Source organism: Urocitellus parryii, unplaced genomic scaffold, assembly GCF_045843805.1.
Source record: "Urocitellus parryii isolate mUroPar1 unplaced genomic scaffold, mUroPar1.hap1 Scaffold_183, whole genome shotgun sequence".
NCBI lineage: Eukaryota > Metazoa > Chordata > Mammalia > Rodentia > Sciuridae > Urocitellus > Urocitellus parryii.
This window is the reverse complement of record NW_027552271.1, coordinates 168,841-191,693: the sequence shown is the minus strand read 5'-3', so window position 1 is coordinate 191,693 and position 22,853 is coordinate 168,841. Positions and strand designations below refer to the sequence as shown.

The 22,853-nt window shown below is 37.5% G+C and overlaps 1 protein-coding gene across 1 annotated transcript; it reads left to right on the top strand.

The window, feature by feature from the left end:
- Positions 1-1,983: 1,983 nt before the first annotated feature.
- On the top strand, positions 1,984-11,235 carry LOC144251741 (nuclear receptor-binding factor 2-like). Its single transcript, XM_077794497.1, has 3 exons — positions 1,984-2,062; positions 8,763-8,803; positions 10,528-11,235. Exons 2-3 carry the CDS (start codon positions 8,780-8,782, stop codon positions 11,233-11,235), a joined length of 732 nt encoding a protein of 243 aa, XP_077650623.1. The 5' UTR covers positions 1,984-2,062; positions 8,763-8,779.
- Positions 11,236-22,853: the final 11,618 nt, after the last annotated feature.

Here is a 22,853-nt window from a genome sequence, read left to right as displayed (position 1 = left end):
ACATCTTCACCTAGTTCTCACGATTTGAATTCCATTTAAAACTTCAGGACCATGGATCTAGTCCAAATCCATCATTTTATAGTTTTGCAAATGGGCTCTGACGGTTGGAATAAATTAACTGTTTCAGTGGGAGAGCAAGAATTTGATACCAGAGCCCCTGATTCTTGGTAGGGATAGGTCTACACTGTGCCACTCCTAGTTATGATGGTCTGTGGGGTTTCAAGGAAAAGCCTTAACAATAATATTAGAATATATTCATTAGAAAAATAATGTTAATCATAACTTATTGTATCTACTAGTTTTCTTCATTATGTATATTCTCTTTCCCCAGAGCCTGTCATTTCTAGGTACCTGAAAACATTTATGTGTTTTGAACATATTTTTTGCTTAGTCTGACTCTGTGGTTAAAATTCATACAATAGCCAGACATGATGGCACATGCCTATAATCTCAGTAATTTAGGAGGCATAGACCAGAGGATCACAACTTACTGAGGCCCTAAAACAAATTAGCAAGGCCCTGACATAGAACTTTAAAAGGACTGGGGGATGTGGCTCAGAGGTAAAGTGCTTCTGGGTTTGATCCCTAGTACCATGAAAATATATAGATAAATAAAAGGCCAGTATTGCTTATTTAATCTGTTTGCCTTTAAATGTGGGATCCTTAAGTCATTTGCTTATAGAATTTTGTAGTTTCCCTTTGTTCTTTTGGTGAGTTGTATCTGATTTAAAAAAAATCACTTTAATACTAGGTATTGGTATCATAGTGCCTCAAGTGCAAACATTTTTTTTCTTTAATTTTTTAAATGGTACAAGGAATTGAACCCAGTGGTACTTTAGCACTGAACTACATCCCCAGTTCCTTTTATTTTTTTGAAATAGCATCTCATTAAGTTTCTGAGGCTGACCTTGAGCTTGTTATTCTCCTGCCTCAGGCTCCTGAGGAGCTAGGATTATAGGCAATACCACCATGTCCAGTACAGATTTCTCATTTCTGAGACAAATAGCAGCTTTATGTTGAAATGGAAGAATGAACTGATAATAATAAAAGTTAAATTTTACCATATGATAAGTGGTTCTCTGATAATAGCTTTTTAAAAATTATTATTTTTTATTTATATATGACAACAGAATGCATTATAGTTTTTGTTACACATATAGAGCCCAATTTTTCATATCTCTGGTTGTATACAAAGTATATTTACATCAGTTTGTGTCTTCATACATGCACTTTGGATAATAATGACCATCACATTCCACCATCATTTGTAACCCCATGCCCCCTCCCTTCCCCTCCAACTCCTCTGCCCTATCTAGAGTTTGTCTATTCATTCCATGCTCCCTCTCTCAACCCTAAGACTAGTGGAATTGTCTATGAAATAACTCTTATTTTGAAAGAAGATTGAAAAGTTAAAAAAAAAACATTTTGAGTAACAGACTATAATTGTGACTCTTTCTAGTTAACCTCTGGAGTTGAAGAATGTGGGTCATTTAAGTGCCTCATGTTAACTGGGAGAGGGTTTATTTAGATGCAGTAGTTTTAGGTTCTATCTACTCTTTTCATAGATCCTGATATAGATACAGCTGTAATGATGATTTGAGGTGTGACAACAAATAGTATCATTTATCTTGTTAAAAGGTTGGTTTGGGGCTGGAGATGTGGCTCAGCGGTGGCGCGCTCGCCTGGCATGCGTGCGGCCCGGGTTCGATCCTCAGCACCACATACCAACAAAGATGTTGTGTCTGCCGAGAACTAAAAAATAAATATTAAAAAAAATTCTCTCTCTCTCTCTCTGTCTCTCTCTCCTCTCTCACTCTCTCAAAAAAAAAAAAAAAAAGGTTGGTTTGTTTTGGGGGCAATTGCTAGTGATTGAACCCAAAGCCTTACAGTAAGTAGGTATTCCAACTCAACCTCTATTGTTGTTTTCTAAAGTCATGTTTTGTACTTAATAGTAATTTATAGATGTTTGTCTTCTAGGCTTATCAGCAGAGCAGACGAGCAGACCATTTATTAGCTGCAGGGAAATATGAAGAGGCTATTTCTTGTCACAAGAAGGCTGCGGGTAAGTTGTCTTTTTAAGAAATATTGTTTGTAAAAATGAAGAGGAATTTGTTTTTCCCAGTATCTCTGACCACTTTATTTAGAATGGAAATCACAACAGTAGTGTTTGTTGTCCTGCATATGCATGTTAGATCATTCTGCTGATCACCCAGAAAATTAGCTTAAGAGTATTTTTCAAATATGATGGATTTCCCAGCTTCTCCTAAACCAGTCTTCTGTCTGAAACATGAAGATGGCATAAATGGCACCTTGGTATATAGTTCTTATACACAGCCGTGTTCCTAAAGACTTATGAGCCAATTGCAAGAAGTCTGCCAATTCATAGTATATATTGTTTAAAGGAGTCTGAATTTCAAATACTTGACATTTGTGCTGCAAGATGGGCACATGGCAGTTACCACATAAATCTGTATATTTTATGGTGAGTTTTATGGGGGTTTTGTACAATATTAACTCTTATGAGTTCAGTTTTGTTAAATCTTTCCTAAACTATATTTTGTTATCCATTGAATTATTAAATTTTAGTCATTACAAAAGCAACATATTGTTTAACTATTTAAGTCATGTTACATATGAGTTCCATAAGCACACATCCATAATCCCAGCAATTTGGTAGACTGAGGGAGGAGGGTTGCAAGTTCCTGGCCAGCCTCAGCAACATGGCAAGGCCCTAAGCAACTTCAACTCTGTCTCAAAATAAAAATTAAGAAAGCACTGGGGATGTAGCTCAGTGGTTGAGATGCTTCTGGGTTCACTTCTCAGTACCAAAACAACAACAACAAAACCAAAGATTCCAGCTAACTGAATAAATAAAGGAAAAAATCTTGCATTCCTCTTAATCTGATATTTGAATAATTGAAACTGCTATAGGGCTTCAAATATCACCCTGACCTGGTCTAAATTCTGTGAGATTCTTAGGTTAGAAAAGATGATAGCTTGTTAAATCATTAGCTTTAAGTCATGGAGATAAAACTTAATGTGATTAGTAAATCCAACTGGGCTGATTTGGAGTTTAGACTTGGTTTTATGGCCCAGTGGTAGCACACTCCTCTGGCATGTGTGAGGCACTGGGTTCAATCTTTGGCACCACATTAAAATAAATAAGTAAAATAAAGGTATTGTGTCCACCTAAAATTAAAAAAAAATATTTAAAAAAATAGCCATGTATTAGAGTTGCAAAATTGATGTGTTGGAATGAGCTCATTGTATTTTAAATTGACTTATTCACAATAGGTTTTTTTGTTTATTTTGATACCTGGGATTGAAGTTGCCTATGAACCATTGAGCCACATCCCCATCCCTTTTTATATTTTGAGCCAGAGTCTCCCTGAGTTGCTTAGGGCCTCACTAAGTTGCTGGGGCTGGCTTTGAACTTGTGAGCCTCCTGCCTCAGCCTCCCCAGTCTCTGGGATTATAGGCATGCACTACCATGCCTTGCTGGAAAAAGTAGTGGGTTCTTCAGATTTTCTTAGTTCCTGTACCCATCATTTCTTAATATCTACTTTAGATATTTGCCTTGTTTCCTATTTGGAGGAAGCAGTTTAATCAGAATTGTTAGTTTTCTTTTTTCCTGAGATGCCTATTCTTTTACCAAATTTCTTTTGGTGAGCATTTGTTCTTGTTTTGAATTTGTGGAGGAAATCTATGACCATGCAATCAGATTGAACGTTTTTTTTTATCCTCCTAAAATAACCTTTAAAAATTTCAAATAGAAAACAGGCATGTGGCACATGCTTGTATTCCCAGTGACTTGGGTGGCTGAGACGAGGATTGCAAATTCAAATCCAGCCTCAGCAACTGAGGAAGTCCCTAGGTAAATTAGCAAGGCCCTGTATCAAAATTAAAAATTAAAATGCTGGGGATGTGGCTCAATGACTAAGTGCCCCCAGATTTCAATATCTTATACCCCATGTGGCCCCTGCCCCAATTCCCAGTTGTGAGATTTATTTATTTATTTATTTATTTATTTATTTATTTATTTAATTACTTAGGACTTAACCTAGGGGCACTTCATCACTGGGTTACATCCTTAGCCATTGTTTAAATTGAAACAGGGTTTCACAGAGTTTCTTAGGGCCTTATACTAAAATGCTGAGGCTAACTTTGAACTCCTGATTCTCCTGCCTCAGCCTCCCTAGCTGGTGGAATTATAGGTATGCACCGCTGCATTATACTGTTTTAAGGCTCTACAAAGGGAGGCATTTCTTGAGTTTTGCAAAAGCTATTCTATTTGATAAGAAAGTAGATAAAACAGCTGATGCTGTGGCATATTGCTATAATTCCAGCAGCTCATGAGGCTGAGATAGGAGGATTGTGAGTTCAAAGTCAGCCTCAGCAAAAGTGAGGCCCTAAGCAACTCAGCAAGGCCTTTTCTCTAAATAAAATAAAAATAAGAGCTGAGGATGTGATTCAGTAGTTAAGTGCCCTTTGGTTTGATACCTGGTACCAAAAAAAAAAAAAAAAAGGAGTGGATAAAGCAAAGTGTATTTCAGACAAGGAAAAAAAATTTATGCAGGTAGCTAAGAAAATTCATCCACAATGTATCTGAACAGTTGCAGAGCAGATAGAACATCTCAACAGATTTAAATGTTATTGAAGAAAAATACACAAGCTATGCAAAATTAATACAAGAACAAAAGACAAGAACAAATTGAAGAAAAATGTAAATCTGGCATGTAAGGCTCAATCAAAACTATAATCACCTAGTTTTCTTTGGACAAGGAACATCTAATTAATTTGCTTCTTAGGAATGCTAGAACCTAGCAGACACTTCTAAGCATGAAATTGGAAAATCATTAAAATACAAATAAAGATCAGGCAGAAAGAGGTCTCTTGTATCTGCAGAAGGGGGAAAAGAGACTTAATATAGGAATGAGGAATACCAAAAAGTTTATAGTGAACAAAATGTAAGAAATAGATCCACTATTAATGTTATTTATACCCCATCTTGTTCAAAAACATATTTAAAATGTCTCACAGAGAAACAAAATGAAATACAGAATGTAAGTAAAAATAAGTAAATGAAGAAATCCGTAGAAGCACAACATGAAAAACAGATTGATATTATAAACCTCAAAATGTACCATGAGTTTGAATATTTATAGAACTTACGATTATTTCTTTATGTTGTTTTTGACATTGTCAAAATTCCTGAGAAAATCAATGTAGAAGGAGAAAAAGTTAATTTTTTCTTAACAATTTCAGAGGTTTCAGTCCATGGTCATTCAGACCCATTGTTTTTTTGTCACGTGACTTGGGTGGCTAAGACAGATTGCAAATTTAAATCCAGCCTCAGCAACTGAGGAAGGCCCTAGGTAAATTAACAAGGCCCTGTATCAAAATTAATGGTTGGGCAGCAGAACTTAATGGTAGGGAGTGTAGTGAAGAAAACTGCTCATCTCATGGCCTTGAGAAGCAGAGGGAGAGGAAGGAGATGTGGCCAGTATCACCTTCAAGGTCATGCCTTCCATGGCCTAACTTCCTTCTGTTACACATCCCCTTCCACAGAGTTTGTTACCTCCCTCCCCATAATGTTCCCATAATGTTATCAGTTGGGGATCAAACCGTCAACACATGAGCCTTCAAGGGGGCATTCAAGTTCTAAACCATAACATTCTGCTGCTGGCTCTCAGAAGCTTATGTCCATCTCATGAAACAAAATGCATTTATTCTATCTTAAAGAGTCTCCAAAGTCTTAACAGTTACTTTATTACTCAAATGTCCAAATCCGAAGTCTACTCTGAGACTCAAAGAAAACTTGGTTGTGAGCCACTGGAATATTTAACAAGTTATATACTTGTAACATTCAGTGGCATAGGATAGACATTCCCATTACAAATGTGAGGAATAGGACCACAGAAAGAAGAAAGGGATTTGACCAAATCAAGATGGAAACCCAGCAGGGCAAATACTGAGTTCTGTAGCTTCTTGTGCTGCTTTTGGGACACAGTGATATGATGTGAACTCCAAAGGGTTTAGGCAGTCCTGTTTCTGGCTTTGCCAACTGTAGTGCATGTGGCCACTCACTTTGGCTGGCTCTACTCTCTGCCTGTGACTTCCCTTGGCAGGCATTCTACATTACTGGCATCTCTGACTTACTGGGGTCTCCATTGCATCTTTAGCTTCACTCTCACAGCTTCACACATTGCCTTCTCAGGGGATACTTGGCAGGGGCTTTGACTGCCATATGCTGATTGAAGTCTTGATGGGATTCCCCAAGATCCCATGTAATAACTCCTGTATTCTTCATGTTTACAAAAGCACCATTGTATGGATGACAAAGTCTTCTACCATCTGGAGCAGTAGATGGCCTGCTTCAACAACAGCTATGGCAGACTCTGATTCCTTTGAAAGATGAACAAAAGGAAAACAATTCCCTGGATCTGTGGGAGTAGGGCTCCTCTGGGCTCTCTTATCAAATAGAAGTCTTTGAGTCTATGATGGGTCTTGCTGATTCCTGAGGTGCAAAGTCCTTAGCTTCTTTTTAATGGCATTGATCTCTTTAGCAGTGGTACCTTACATGGCCACAACTTTAAAAGTTCTACTTTTCTGTCTAAACTAAAGTTTTTCAAATCTCTCTTTTCTCTTTTTTTTTCCCCATTCTCAATGGTATATTAATTGAAATCTAAACACAGACCACTGCCTTGAAATTTCCTCCACCAAGTTAATTAGTCTGTCTCTTTCAAATTCAGCCTCACAGAATCTTGGCATACATAAAATGAATACTAGTTCTTTTCCAGAATGTAACATGAATGGCTTCTAGTCCATTTCTCAATAGGGTCCTTATTTCTGTTTGAAACCTCATGAGCTTGGCCTTTAGTTTACACATTCTTATCAGCATTCTGGTCTTCTGAGTTCCCACCAGAATTGCACTTTAAGCTCTGTTTACAACATTACAAGCTTTCTGTAGTCAACATCTCTAAGCCATGACACCTCCTCCATCACAATTTAAAAGATTTCTCAGCCACTATCAGGTATAGTGATAGCAAAGACTTTGCTGCTTTTTGTTACCAAATTTCTGTTGTAGATTTTCATAACTGAGAGATTCAACTTGAAAGGAGGAAAGGTTTCATGGGTTCATTGTTTCAGTTAATGTTTTTTATTAGCCCTGTTGTTTTGGGGCCTGTGGCAAGGTAGAACATCATGGTGAAATATGTGGTAGAGCAAAGCTGCTCACTTCATGGTAATGGAAAGCAGAGAGGGAAAGGGGATGGGGACACATATGCCTTTCACGTCAAACCCTGAGTCACCCAATTTCCTTTAACTAAGCCCTACCCCTTACAGATTCCAATACCTTCCCATGGTGCCAATAGCTGGGGAACAAATCTTCAACACTTGCGCCTGCTTCCTGGGGCATTTAAGATTCAAACCATAGCAGACTCCTAGCAATCTACTAAAAGAGGGAATGTTAGGATGTACTTCAAATTAAGTCACCCAGAGTTTGATCCTGAGGTCAGAGAGTTGTGGTTATTGTTGTTTTTGGTACCTGAGATTGAACTAGGGGTACTTAACCACTGAGAAACATCCCTAGCCCTTTTTTATTATTAGAGACAGGGGCTTGCTAAGTTGATGAAGCTGGCTGTGGACTTCAGATCCTCCTGCATCAGCTTCCAGAACTGCTGGGATTATAGGTGCTTGTCATTGCACCTGGTCTGAAAGGTTTTTTTTTTTAGGGTAGCTGGGGCAAATATCCATGGGGCATACATCTTAGTTTAAGCAAAGGTTTATTGACAGAGAATATCTACTAGACTGCCCTTCTGTAAGGTGCTGCAGCCTGCTGGAAAAAAAATGTCTTTTAAATATAGAGTTAGGTACAAGGGAGTAGTTAAAAAACACTGTGATTTTTATTTGGTACCAATGCTATAGTTTTAGTAGTTAGGGAGTCTTTGGGGTGGGCCTAAAAGGAAGGTCATGCTTCATTGCCAGGTGCTAATTTTCAAAATGGGAGTTATTTTGGACTAAATACCTAACAGGTTCTTGTTAATTTTTTTAAGTACTGGGAATTGAACCCAGCCAGGTGTGCTTTACCACTGAGCAATATCTCCAGCTATTTTTATATTTTTTGAGACAAAGTCTAAGTTGTCCAGGCTTGCCTCAGACTTCCAATCCTCCTGCCTCAGCCTTCTGAGTTGCTGGGATTACAGGTATACACTACTATACCTGCCTGGTTCTTATTACTTTTTAATCCTTCCTAAACATTATTTTTCAAATGAAATCATCTTCAGTTCTTTAATTATAAAATCTGTAGGGTTTCTGTTTTTGTTTGATGGTGGGGATCAAATGTAGGTCTCCACATGCTAGGCAAGTACTCTACCACTCAGCCACATCCCCAGCCCTTCCATAGGGATTTTAAAGCATAGAACCTGCCAGTTAAGGTATCAAATGCCTGTAATCCCAGAGACTGGGGAAGCTGAGGCAGGGGGATCACAAGTTCCAGGCCAATCACAGAAATTTAGCAAGACTCTCTCTCAAAGTATAAAGGGCTATGGATGTAGCTCAGTGGAAGAGCTCTAACCCTTGTTTAGTCACTGGGATCATTCACCAGTATTGAAACAAAAAAAAAAAAATCCCTCCAAAAGCTAATCATAGCATTACTGCTTGTAAGATCATTTTTTTTTCTGTATGAGAAGTATTAAAACTTCTTTTACCTGGTAATTATAGGATGATACTCATATATTAATGTTCCTCTTTTTTTGGGCCAGCATATCTTTCTGATGCTATGAAGCTGACCAAGTCTGAGCAGGTAAGACATGTTCTTAAGGTTTACAGAAAAATTTTAAAAAGATTTTTTTAATGGAGACTTGAATTGTGTGTAAAAAAAAGCACTTTACCCCTTTTTAAGTTCTTTAATTGTAAAATCTGTAGGGTTTCTGTTTTTGTTTGATGGTGGGGGATCAAATGTAGGTCTTTAAGTGCTATATTAAAATAATGTGTAAAATGTGAAAACTAAGTGAACTGTTGATATAATGGCATACAGAAACAACCTTCTCCCCCAACCTCATTCCTGTTCTTTTAGACATGCCAAAACTTGCATCCTGTTAGTAGCTCATATTTGACCATTGTTGGGCTGTTTGTTTTAGTGCCTGGTATTGAACCCAGGGGCGCTTAACCACTAAGCCATATCCCCAGCTCTTTTTATTTTTTTTTATTTAGAGACCGGGTCTTGCTAAGTTGTTGTGGCCTCCCTAAGTTGCTGTGGCTCGCTTTGAAACTGTGGTCCTCCTGCCTCAGGCTCCTGAGCTGCTGGGATTGCAGGTGTGCACCACCATGCCTGGATCCAATTGGATAAATCTGCTTATTGAAGATTTTTTAAATATGAAGTCTCCCATTTGTCTGTTCTTGAATTCTTAGACAATTTTTTTTTCTTTATTTTTTACTTCCTTCCTCCCTGTACTGTTGATTGAACCTACGGGATGCTCTACCTGTGGACCGCATCCTTCCAGCCCTTTTTATTTATTTTTATTTTGTGATCAGGGTCTGGTTAAGTTTCCCAAGTTTGCTTTGAACTTTTGATCTTCCTAAGCCTCCCAAATGGTTGGAATTACAGGCTTCTTGTACCACTATGCCCCCTGCCTTACGTTAAAAAGTTCTTAACTTCAAAATATGTGTCACCAGTGACTTTATTTCTTATGCTAGAAGAAGGCTTGTTGAGGTTTAAAACATACCTTTATCTAAATACCTTTTTTTTAAACAGTGGTCTGAGTTGAATTCAGGGCATTATACAAGCTAGACAGGTGCTCTACCATTGAGCTACATCACCACCCCTATTTTAAATTTTGAGACAGGGTCTTGGTAAGTTCCCCAGGCTAGCCTTGAATTTGTGATTCTCCTGCCTTAGTCTCCTAAGTAGCAGGGGTTATAAACATGTGCCACCAAACCTGGCTTCTGATTTCTTGATTGTAAAATATCAGGTACCTAGGAAGTACTTAGTACATATATGTCTAATTGAAATAAGGAGATAATTTCTGAGAGGGATATCAGTGGCAGGAAAACCCACTTACTTATAAACACTGAATCATAGGGTATTTAACTTTGTGTCTTTGATACTATAGAACCTGCTATTGGTATCTGCCTGCATTGAGCTTTCTAAATCTCTGTTAACAGGAAGACTTTTCATTTTGGTTACTATAGAACTGAGTTCTAAAGAGAAAGGATTTCTCCAATTCTAAGATGATTACAAATGGCATGGCATTGCAGATGTAGGAAGTGTAAGGCACAGTCAGAAAAAGTCTGAATTATTGAGATTAGGATTTTAACTTAATGAAAGGTGCTTTCACTTAAGTAAAAAAATACACCATTCTATAATTTATGTTATTTTGATATTGTTATTGAATCTTTACTAAATTGCAAACAGTATAAAAAAATTAAGTGTTAAGTCAGAAAGGCTCTTGGAATAGCATATATTAACAGTAAAAAAGACTTCCAATATTAAATTCTGCAAATTATAATTTTCCTTTTGTGAAATAGGCTCATTTATCACTGGAATTGAAAAAGGATAGCCACATGAAACAGTCCCTCCTCATCCAGGAGAAGTGGAAAAGGGCAAAGTGTGAAGAACGATCAAAAGCTCAGAACACAGACAAAGATGTAGCTACCCAACTTCAGGCATCTCACAAACCCTCTGCTGAGGATGCAGAGGGTCAGAGTCCCCTTCTTTCTCAGAACTACAGCCCTTGTACAGAGAAACACCTTTCTGAAATTTATGGAGTCTTTGACAGGAATTCAGAAACACTATTATGTTTACTTCAGCAAAAGAGTGAGCCAACACAGCCATGTATTGGAAGCAAAGCCCCGAAGGATGATAAAACAATTATTGAGAACCAGGCAACCAAAATTGCAGATTTGAAAAGGCATGTGGAGTTCCTTGTGGCTGAGAATGAAAGATTAAGGAAAGAAAATAAAGCACTAAAAGCTGAAAAAGCAAGACTTGTAAAAGGTCCAGTAGATAAGGAACTGGATGTGGATGCTGATTTTATAGGAAAGTCAGCATTATGGAGCTTGCCACTACATTCAGACACTGCTACAGCTTCTTCAACTTGGCAGAAATTTGCAGCAAATACTGGGAAAGCCAAGGATATTCCAATACCCAATCTTCCTCCCTTGGATTTTCCATCTCCACAACTTCCACTTATGGAGCTGTCTGAGGATTTTCTGAAAGGACTTATGAATAATTGAAATGGAATGCTTTTGGAGAGATCAGAAGAAATACAGCAACAAGTTAATCCAGAAAAGAAGAAAAAAAAGGGAAAACCACATACAAGGGTAATTCCAGATGTGATTTACTATCTGGCTGATTGGCAGGAGCAGCATTGCCAGGATGTGAGAATCAGTCACTTTGAAATATATTGGGTAGCTGATCTACCCACTAGAGCTAATGATTCCCACCTGGCAGACAGTAAACTCTTGGAGATTCACTTTCTCCTGATGCAAACCAAATGGCTACCTAGAATAATTTTCTCAAGCACCAATTAATTATCTTCAGAGTTAAAATGTATAAAAGTGTGTTATATATAATTAATCTATAATGCCATAAATGATAATGTAAAACCTAAATAATATGGTGGCCTGAGGGCCTGCCATATATTTGAAACATGCTTTCTATCATGCATTGACTGTATGCATTTTGTTATGCACATTTTGTTTGTTTAATTAAGGTGTATAGGATAAACACTTTTCTAGATGAAACTACAATACCCACATTTTGCACTAATAACATAATGCTGACCTCAAGACTATCAGGAGAAATATTTAAATTTCCATTTTATGAAGAAAAGAACCAAATCATTAGTTATGCTTTTTTTTAAAAAAAATTAGCAGTTTACATAATTAATCAGGGTGCATTTTAAGTTCTAACTTTGTTATATAATGCATCACTTAAAAATACTAAGGAATGATCTTTTGTTTTTAATGATGCATAAGTGGAAGTAATGCTAGTTGGCAGTATTTGATTGTAAGAAATCAATAAAGTAATTGTGTTTTATACCCTTGTTGACTGGTTGGTGGTTGAAAAGCAAGTAACTGTATGACATCTGGATATTGTAAACTTTGAATAGGAATTTAAGTAGATGCTATCAAATTATTATTTTGGTGTGTTAAAGATTTTCCACTGTTGTTTTGCAATCCCTTTCCCCTTTAAAGGTGTTGGAGGAGAGTGTAGAATTTCCTGAGGAAATTTTGGGCAAAATCAAGTGAAAATCCCCAAGAGCTAAATGTTTCAAGCCTTTCTTTGGTGGAACTCACCTGGAAAGTGCCCAGGGCTGCTCTAAGCAGCTTGCAGCCATTCTTGTAGCACCTTTACCCAGTGGAGCACAGTGAGTGAGTGATTTTTTCTAGGAGAAGAGGTTGGAGAAGAAGAGCATGTAAACAAAACATTTCTTTGCAGATCACTAGGTATGTTAAAGCATGGACTTCCTGTATGGAATTGTGGGACTGAGGCACATACTGCCTCCTGAGGGAGTGAGGACTTCATTGGGCTCAGTAGGTAGGGTTAGGCTCCCATGTTCCATGAAGAAACTAGCCTAAGTAGGAAGGGTGAAGAGATCATGCAGAAGTCATATTTTTCCTGTCTTATTGTGTTGCAGATGAAACCATCTTAAAAGTTATACGACTTAATTTGTTCATCTCAGTGTTATAACATCCCAGATTTTGTAAACCTAGCCTCATAATTGTTTTTTCCCTTTGACAGGTTCTTGCCAAATTGCCCAGGCTGACTTGAAGCAATTCTCAGCTTCCTGAGTTGTTGGGATTGCAGGCACGTGCCACTGCACCTGGTTTATGTGTGTTTTGACTAGGACTTTGATGGTTCCTTTGCAGCAGAATACCTTCCAGAGTAGATTTAAATAATGCTTATTTTCTTTATTACATCATAGTCTGGACATTTCCTGGCTAGGATTGCTAGGTGTTCTTATATCGTTTCTGTTTAGTTTGAGGCACTTAAAGGGATTTAGAATAGCTTGCTTCCCCTAAATAATTTGTTCTGTATGAGTAAGGTGGGTCTTGTCTCTTCTTAGTGGTGGTCTCTCACTGTACTGTTCCTTTTGGGGGGTACCAGGGATTGAACCTGGGTGTTGAACCACTGAGCCACATCCCCACCCCTTTTAAAAATAGACTCCTGGCTAAGTTGCTGAGCCTGGCCTGGGAACTTGATCCTCCTGCCTCTGCCTCCTGATCTACTGGAATTACAAGCTTGTATCAAGCTTGGCAGTCCTCCTGGACTTACCTGTTGAAGTAACTGGGTGTTAACGCCTGATCCCGAGTTCTCATTTTCATCTTTTCAGAAAACATTTCTTTGAAAAATTCAATAGTATGGAGTAATATTTTTATCTAAATCATATTGTCATGGTAATCCATACAACCTGGAAATCTTGTTTAAAAGAAACATAATAGGAGGAAGTTATTTGCAAAATAATCAGTTTCTTGCTGGGCGCAGTGGCACATGCCTGTAATCACAGTGGCTTGGGAGGCTGAGAAAGGAGAATATTTAAGTCAAAGCCAGCCTCAGCAATGGTGAGGTGCTAAACAACTCAGTGAGACCTTGTCTCCAAATAAGATGTAACAATAGGGCTGATGATGGGGCTCAGTGTTTGAGTGCTCTGAGTTCAATCCTGGGTACCAAAAAAAAAATAGTAATTTTTTTTTTCAAAAATTGTTTTCTTCTCTAGTGTTTTATCAGGATTATTGAAATGCACATATTTTTTTCAAGTGAGTTCAAGATATTAAAATACTGGAACTTATTGCTTTTTACAATGGGTACTTTTGTGTCTCACATACAAATATATTATTTACATATGTACATATTCTATGTGTATATGTGTGAATATACATACATACATCTTTTTTTTTTTGTACTTGGGATTGAAATTGGGAGCACTCCACCACTGAGCCATATCCCCAGCCCTATTTTGTATTTTAAATTTAGATACAGGGTCTCACTGAGTTGTTTTCCTTATTCACAGGTCAACTGGATAACCTTAAATGTGTGTTTAACTTAAATGCCTTGTCTTTTTTTTTTTTTTTGGTACTGGGGATTGAACTCAGGGGCACTTAATCATTAAGTCACATCCCAAGCATCTTTGTATATTTTATTAGAGAGAGGTATCTCAAAGTTTCTTTGGCCTCACTAATTTGCTGAGGCTGACTTTGAACTCAGGATCCTACTGTCTCAGCCCATAGGCTGAGCTGCCTGGAGTCACTAGGAGTACAGTATTGCACCACTGCTGTATTTGTTTGTTGTTTGGTAGAAGGTATTGAACACAGGGCCTCATGTGTGGTATGCAAGCTTATTACCACCAAGGGGCATCCACAGCCCTTTTGAGACAGGGTTTCCTAAATGACCCAGATTGGCTTTGAACTTGGAATCTTAGTGCTTCTGATTCAGGGACACTCAACCACTGAACCGCAGCCTCAGCCCTATTTTGTATTTTATTTAGAGATAGGGTTTCACTAGGTTGCTGAGGCTGGCTTTGAACTTGTGATTCTCAGTCTTACAAGCTGCTGCGCCTGTTTTTTTTTTTTTTTTTTTTTTAAGGGTATTTTCACCTTAAAGTGGGAAGTGTGCCTCCTTTTATAAAAGCCATTGCTGACCAACAGTGCCATCTGGTGGAGAATGAGAAACTGGTTCTTTTCTGGTCATTGCTAGATTGGCTGTGGAAGAAAAGGATCTGATTTATATCTTAATTAATTTGCTTTGTCTAGAATAGATACAGAAATCTGACTTAAAAGATAAAATGTCTTTAAGAACTGGGCCAACTTAGCTCAGGGATGAGAGGCTTTCCCACTTATTTTCTGTCTGCTCATACTTTTCATGTTTTGCTGCTAGGGTTTACTCAAGGCTGACCAGTTCCAGGTTCAGTGGCACAGGCCTGTAATCCCAGTGAATTCAGAGGCTGAGGTATAGGGTCCCATTCAAGACCAGCATCAACAATTTAGTGATATCCTATAAAAAAAAATAAAATGGGGACCTTGGGCATGGTGGCACATGCCTATAATCCCAGCAACTACTGGAGGCCATGGCAGGAGGATTACAAATTCAAAGCCAGCCTCAGCAATTTAGTGAGCCTCTGAGCAAAAATTAAAAAGATCTTGGGATGTGGCTCAATGGTAAAGTCCACCAGTATCCCCCTCTCCCTCTCAAAAAAAGTAAAGGAGTCTTAAGTGGATTAGCCTTCCATTTTTCTAAAAGTGAGGGGGGCACCGTTAGGCACTGGGTCTGGAGAATCAAAAAATATTTGGAATAATTTTGTTCATTAGGATTTTTCAGTAGTCATATGAATTGGAGTGAGGGTTGGGTAAATTTTTGCAGTTCTTAGCCTGCTTCTCTAACATAGGTACTAAATCAGGAATAGAATTAAAAAGGGTGGGGCATTACAGGTATGATAAGATTAAGGGTGAAGGAACCAAGGATACAATTTAAAAATGAGAATCTTTGTTGGTACTAGTGATTGAATCTAGGGCATCACATCTAGGCAAGCACTCTACATTGAGTCACACCCCGTAGCCCTCTACCTTTGAATCAAACCCCTCCCCAAAGTTTAGTTGACAATACTGGCTCCTGGCCCACTGAGCACTGTAGAATATACGTTCAAATACTGGAACACACTAGATTGACTCTGAAAAATTTAACTACTTAAGTTTGAGAGATGTGAATGGAATATTTCTAACAAAGTCATCCCTAACTCTGAATATGTGAAAGTAACAAATATTCTGCAGCTTGTATAGTACTTAGAAGATATGTGACACTGGCACTTGACTTAATCTAAATGGGTTGAATTGCTACTCATATCTCAGGGGAGTTTACATGAAAATGATAGATTATATTATATGATGACCACTAAATAGATGTGCAAAATTTCTAATGTTTGAGATTCTATGGCTTCATTGGCTTAGAAGCTTTGATTCAAAGAATATCCTGTTGTAAAGTCAGGCCATAGTTTAGTTTGAACATGCAAAATTGGTTCCAATACTATTAACATATAAGGGGACAACTTTAGCAGAATGTGAATTGTTTACTTGGCAATTTCTCCTGCAAGAAAAACTGAAACGAATGCACACAACTATTTCCTAGTTATGGTGGTAGTAGTGATCTGTACCCAATTATGTCTGCTATTACCTTTCCCTTTAATCTCACATAACCGTCCTCCTACTAGTTACTTCATGACTCAAATCAATCCTTACTACTTCCATAAGCAAACTTTAGGTCTTCACGGTAGAAAGCCTGTATTTGTAGTATTTATAATTTTTAAACCTTCGATGCACATTGTGACTTAGATGGAATTTGTTCCCTAAAAAGCTCACATGTGAGACGTGAAATGTCTGGGTTTATGAGAGCTTACACATAACTAGTGCATTAATTCACTGATATGGTTAACTGGGGGCAGGTAGAGTGTGGCTGGAAAGCTGCTTTCCTGTCACATGTTCTGTCTCAACTGGGCCCAGAGCAATGGAGATGGCCATCTATGGACTGAGACCTCTGAAACTCTTGAGCTCCAAATAAACTTTTTCTCTAAAATTGTTCTTGTAGTGCCTTCCTCTTATAGTGGTGAAAAACTAAAATATTATAGGACTGGGAGTGTAGCTTAACAGAAGAGAGCTTCCTTAGTATGCTTCATGGCCTGGATTCAACCCCTAGTATCACCAAAAGTGTAATCCCAGTTTTTTTTCTTTTATAATGTGTCATTGTTGAAGTTTTATGAGTGTTATTCACTAAAGCTTTATTCCTTATAAGTTTTGTGGTTTTCACTGTGAACTTCAGATGGTGCAGTGATTTTTAGGAACTGTTCCTTTTCTTCCCTCTTCTGGAACAGTGTGACAGACCTGAGAGGGAGTCACCATCCTCTGTGATGGCAGAGAAGATCACACAGCTCTCCTTGGAAAAGAAGTCAGTTCTATCTGGCTTGTACTTCTCATTTGTATTTGTTGACATCATACCCCCCCCGCTGTTCACATCATTCATACCTGTCAAATTTAGGGTCAAAGACTAGAGAGCTGGGAAACAGCATTTAACTCCTCACTTGTCCTTAGAATGCATCTCCTCTCAATGTATTCCAGCTCTGATCCCCATATATAGCTCATCCTTGACATCCCTTCATTGGCTACAGGGCTGAGGTATTTTCAAAGACAAAAACCACAAAAGGGCAATCCTCCAATCCTGACTGAATCTGGATGGATCATTTACACTGAGTTGACTTGATTTAGATGGTGCTGGGGATTGAACCCAGGGTCTTATGCATAGTAAGCAAGTACTGTACCACTGATCTATATCCCCAGCCTACTGAGCTTATGTAAAAGCTGAGTCTGCTTTAAAAACCACTCTATTAACAAAAGGGTACTCAACTTCCTATACAGCTAGTGTGACCTGGATGTAGCCTGACAACATTTTTCATTTTTAAGTAACAACTTTCATTTAAAAAGATAGCCAGGATGGGTCCTTTGGTGCACACTTGTTATCCCAGTGGCTTGGTAGGTTGAGACAGAAGAATTGCAAGTTCAAAGCCAGCCTCAGTAAAAGTGAGACTTGGTAAGACTCTGTCTCTAAATAAAATACAAAATAGGGCTGGGGATGTGGCTCAGTGGAGTACCCCTGAGTTCAATCCCTGGTACGAAAACAAAACAAAAAAACCAGGTACCTGGGTGTGGAAATGCATGTCTGTAATCCCAGCTGCTCTGGAGGGTAAGGCAGGAGGCTCAGAAGTTCAAGTCCAATCTTAGCAATTTAGAGAGGCCCTGGGTTTGGTTCTTAGCACTGAATATAAACATGAATAAAATAAAGGACCGACAACATGTAAAAAAAACTATTAAAGAATTGGAGATGTAGCTCAGTGGTAAAGCACCTCTGGGTTCAACCCCTAGTACCAATAAATAAATACAAAATAGGTTACTGTGGGAATATAAGTACTTTATTACTCAGCTTTCACACTTACCATGTGACTTCAAGGTATAATTTCCTAGGTAAACCTATTAAGGAACCAAGGTTGTAATAATTTTGCAATTAGGAAGCTTCCAAGTCTGACTCTTGGTAACATGAGAATGGTATAAGCTTTGTATCTTGGTCAACATGCTACACCTTAATTCATAATGCACAGTGTATTGAATGTTAACTAAACCACTTTCTCTTTTTTTTTCTCCCCAAGGATGAAAGTGCTTATCTAATCAGGTCTGCAGAATATTTTTGATAGGCCGGAATCTAGAACAAAACATACTGAATCTATCTATCTCTATATATTCAATATATGCATATAGAGTAAAATAAAGGTATGAGAGCACTTTTCTTCTTAAGTTTACCAATCTTTCTTATCTCATAATTAAACCCATACCCACAAAATGGAAGTAACATACTGATTTCTTATGTGTTTAAATTCCCACATTAGAAAAGAAACGGATTCGAATACTCGTAAATTCATTAATCAGAAAAAAAAATCCATAAAACATTATATACTAAAATGGGAAGGTCCTAACTATTCAGCATAAGTTTCACTCTGAACATTTCCTTGATCTTGATATTTCTGTTTTACACATTTAGCCAGGCAAGGTAGCACATGTCTACAAATCCAGTGACTTGGAAGGCTGAGGCAGGAGGACCACAAATTTGAGGCCAGCCTCAAAATAAAAAAAATAAAAGGGGCAAGGATATACCTGAAATTCCCCAGCCTTCCAAAGTTTACAAATATCTTTTATGATATAAGCACAACAGTGTTCTCTCTCCACCATAGACTTAGCACAATTTAGTTCAATAGCATGAAATTCAGAGCATGGCAACTTTCTTCAGACTATAGATAGAATAATCTCATCAATCAAGTTTTCAGCCATTGCCTGGCCAGAAATTCCTTGGCTTCAGATATATGAAAGGGGTTGTAGTATGGATAAAACATAGCTTAACCAATACTGAAAGAGGCAAATGCTTTTGGGGAGAAAAATCATCATAGACAATTGGCTCTTGGCAGACCAGGGGACCAGCAGGTGGTAATATCCAGAAGTATCTTGCCTTTAATTTCATATCAAAAGTTAAATCAGATATCACATACAAAAGCATCAGGCAAAAGAAACTACAATCAGTTGAGGCATATTTGAAAAAATGGTTATTAACAAGTCAAAGCTCATGGGGCTTGGGATGTAGCTCGGGGTTAAAGACCCTGGGTTCAATCCCTAGCAGCACAAAAATAAATGTGTAAAAATAAGTGAATCAACAGGGAAGTCTTGTTTTTGTGGTGCTGGGGATTGAACCTACCTAGGGCCTCACACATGCTAGGTAAATTCTCTTCCACTGGGCTACATCTCTTGTTCATCAACAGGAGAATCTTTAAAAAGTCATAGCTCACCAAATCATATTAAGTATTTCCTAGCCCAATTTCCTTTCTTAGAGAATTTTCTTTCCTGGCCAATTAGCTATCTCATTAGTCCTTGTGCCAAGTGTTGGGAGTTCACATGAAAGGTATTTGCTCACAATCCTGGCTGAACTTTGGGGTAGACAGTGACAAAATAGTCCATGTGGAGATAAGAATGGTAGACAAAAAAAAAAAAAAAAAAAAAAAAAAAAAAAAAAAAAAAAACAACGCCCACACAAACAAACAAAAGAAAACAAACAATCAGGAAAATACCCAGAACTTGGGCTATCAGAGTCCCTCCCCACCCCACCCCACCCCCTTTCTTCTACAGGGGATTAAACCCAGGGCCACTCACCCTCCCATCCATATCCGAAAGCCTTTTAATTTTGAGACAGGGTCTTGCTAAGTTGCTGAGACTGGCCTTGAACTAGTTATCCTTCCAAGTCACTATGATTACAAATGTGCACCACTGCACCTGGAATTGTTTTTAAATAATATTTTGCATAGTTAGGCCTATACACAAATCAAGTAGACAGCTGATAATAGTCATCAGCTATTAAAATCTTCACAAACATCATATACACTATGATACAGAAACAGCTCAGAATTTCTGTTTTAAAATTTACCTTGTTTTATGACATTGAATCACAGGAGCTGTGACATATGCTATACTGCTGTGGTGTCAGTAACAAGTAATCAATACGAAGAGAATTTCTTGGCACTGAAGGTTTTGTGAAGCTTAAATCAGTGTGCACACTGATTACCACAAGGGGTGGTAATCCCGGTTCTACAATCTAAAATTTTCCAACAGGACACACTTAATTTTCTTCCATATCCTCTACTTCATCTTCATGTACCTTCAAAGCTCTCACCATTTCTCTGACTGCATGATACAAGATATTTTTAACCTGAAAGAGATATTGACATTTCTCATCACTTAAGCTGGAGAGAAACTGACAAATGACAACTACCATGCTAAAAATATTAATAATTTTAATGGTGACCTAGGAAAGCCTAATTCAATAACAAAAATGTCAAAATCTAAAAGTGTTTCTAAGCCAAAAGTTATAATAAGGGCCATTAAAATTCATACAATTAAATATACATTAATATTAACCTTCAATTAGCTTGTTGTGACAAATCAGAAAATGACTGCCTAAATTATTATGCATATATTTTAATTTCTGAATATAAAAGGACTGAACATTCATTTCTTACCTGGAGCCTATCATCATAATTGATTTCTTCCTTCAAAAGTCTCAGTTCCTGTGTTAAGTGAAATGACTGTACAAAATGTTCTGGGGACACAAAGTCTTTAGTTACCTGAATACAGCTGTGAAAATTCTGTACCTATTTCCAAAAGAAAACTTGTGTAATATAAATCTAATGATATAGGAGCAAAGAAAAGCCACAGTCTAAAACCAATAGAGATTTAATTTTAACCAGAGATTTAATTTTTAACTAGATTTAATTTTTCCCAAGTATCAAATGGATTTCAAGGCAGAACACCACACTTTCCATTGAAAATCTTCATTGAAAGTGACGTGGTAAAGGAAATATTTTTAATTGATAACAAACAAACAACAACAAAAACAAAAAGAACTTCAGAAACCCTTTGGAAAACCTGATAATTGGATCCTAAATTTTATAAAGATGGACTTTTTAGGCTGGTAACTAGAAAGAATCAACAAAGCAATCAAAATCTGAGTATGTTTGATGCTGTTTCTTTGGCTTTTACTATTAACTTATAGCAGAGCATAAAGAAAAAGAAATGTGGTTCAGTTTGTTAAGAATGAGTAAGAAAACTGACCACAAATGAGTTTCAAATTTGTACTATAATTTTGGTTATTTGCGTCTTTCTTTCAAATTAGCCAATTAAATAGACTCCAATTTCCTGTGACTTTAGTACAACAGTTTTTCAAAACAGCTTTCCCTTTCCTGATTAAAAAGTTTTAATAAGAAACCAGCCAATATAGTGCATTGTGGATGATTGACAGTTTTATCTGTTCTGTACAGTTTTACTGGCTCTTCATTTGTTCATAGAGCAGATAATCTGTTTCACAGAACAGCCTATTATGGGTGAGATGTTCAGTGCTTGTTCCAAGACAAATCAGCCAATGAAAAGCAAGTCAACAGAAGCCCAACTTCTCTGACATCTTTTCTAATAGATGTTTTATATTAGATATTATTAACATCAACTTTCATTAAGTGTCTAATTCCATCACAGAGCTTCTAAATGCTCTTTCTCTTTTTACTTACTTGAACATGCTGCAAGGAGGGTGAATAGTATGTCCTTAAAAAGTTTTAGTATAGGGGCTGGGGATGTGGTTCAAGTGGTAGCGCACTCACCTGGCATGCGTGCGGCCCGGGTTTGATCCTCAGCACCACATACAAACAAAGATGTTGTGTCCGCCAAAAACTAAAATAAATAAATAAATATTAAAAAAATTCTCTCTCTCTCTCTCTCTCTCTCTCTCTCTCTCTCTCTCTCCTCCCTTCCTCCCTCCCTCTCTTTAAAAACAAATTTAGTATATACCTTTGGTTTTTGGTACTGGGGATTGAATCCAGTATCCTGTGCATGCTAAGCAAGTGCTCTACCAGTGAGCTACTTCCATGGCCCTTTTAAAATGTTAATTTTGAGATAGGGTCTAAGTTGCCCAGGTTGGCCTCACACTTGTGATCTTCTTGCCTCGTGAGTACCTGAGTAGCTAGGATTACAGGTGTGTATTACCCACTCATGGTTCAGTATATGCCTTTTGGTAGGTCTAGTTCTAGTATGTCATAAAATCACTTATAGTTCCAAAATTTCTAGTAGGTTATACAAGTTCTTTATTTGTATTCTCATTTTGGTCATCCATCATTCTCCTGTTTTCCTTTAGTTATTTATTTATTCAGATTTTCCTTAAGCTTTTTGGGTATATTTGACTGTTGTCTAACTTCAATATCTGGAATCCTCAGGGAATATTTCTGTCAATATATCTTTCTCCTTTGAATGAGACACTTTCCTTTTTTGTGTGCATGCCTTGTTGTTGTTTTTTTTTTTTTAATTGGGTATCTGAACTTTGTAAATGTGTTAACTGTAATAATCAGATTCTCCCCTGCCTCAGAGTTTGTTGTTGTTTATCACTGAGGACCACAGTCATTGTTTAGTAAGTTGTACCAATTTCTTCTAAAAGGCTGAATTTCTTGTTTGGTGTAGTCACTGAAGTCTGTATTCCATTATTTTAGTGGTCATCAGTGCCTAAAAAGATTTCCCTCGATATCAAAAATTAGCTGCCCTTTTCTTCATTAGTCTCTTGGTTACTAAAAGTTTTGGATTAAATTCCAGATTCTAAAAAAAGTTGATTCTGTCCATTTTTGACATTTGATGGTTATTTAAAAATGACTTTCAGAATGTCGAGTTTTAGCTGGGTGTTGTGGCATACAGCTGTAATTCAAGTTCGAGGCCAATGGCAGCAACTCTGAGGTCCTGAG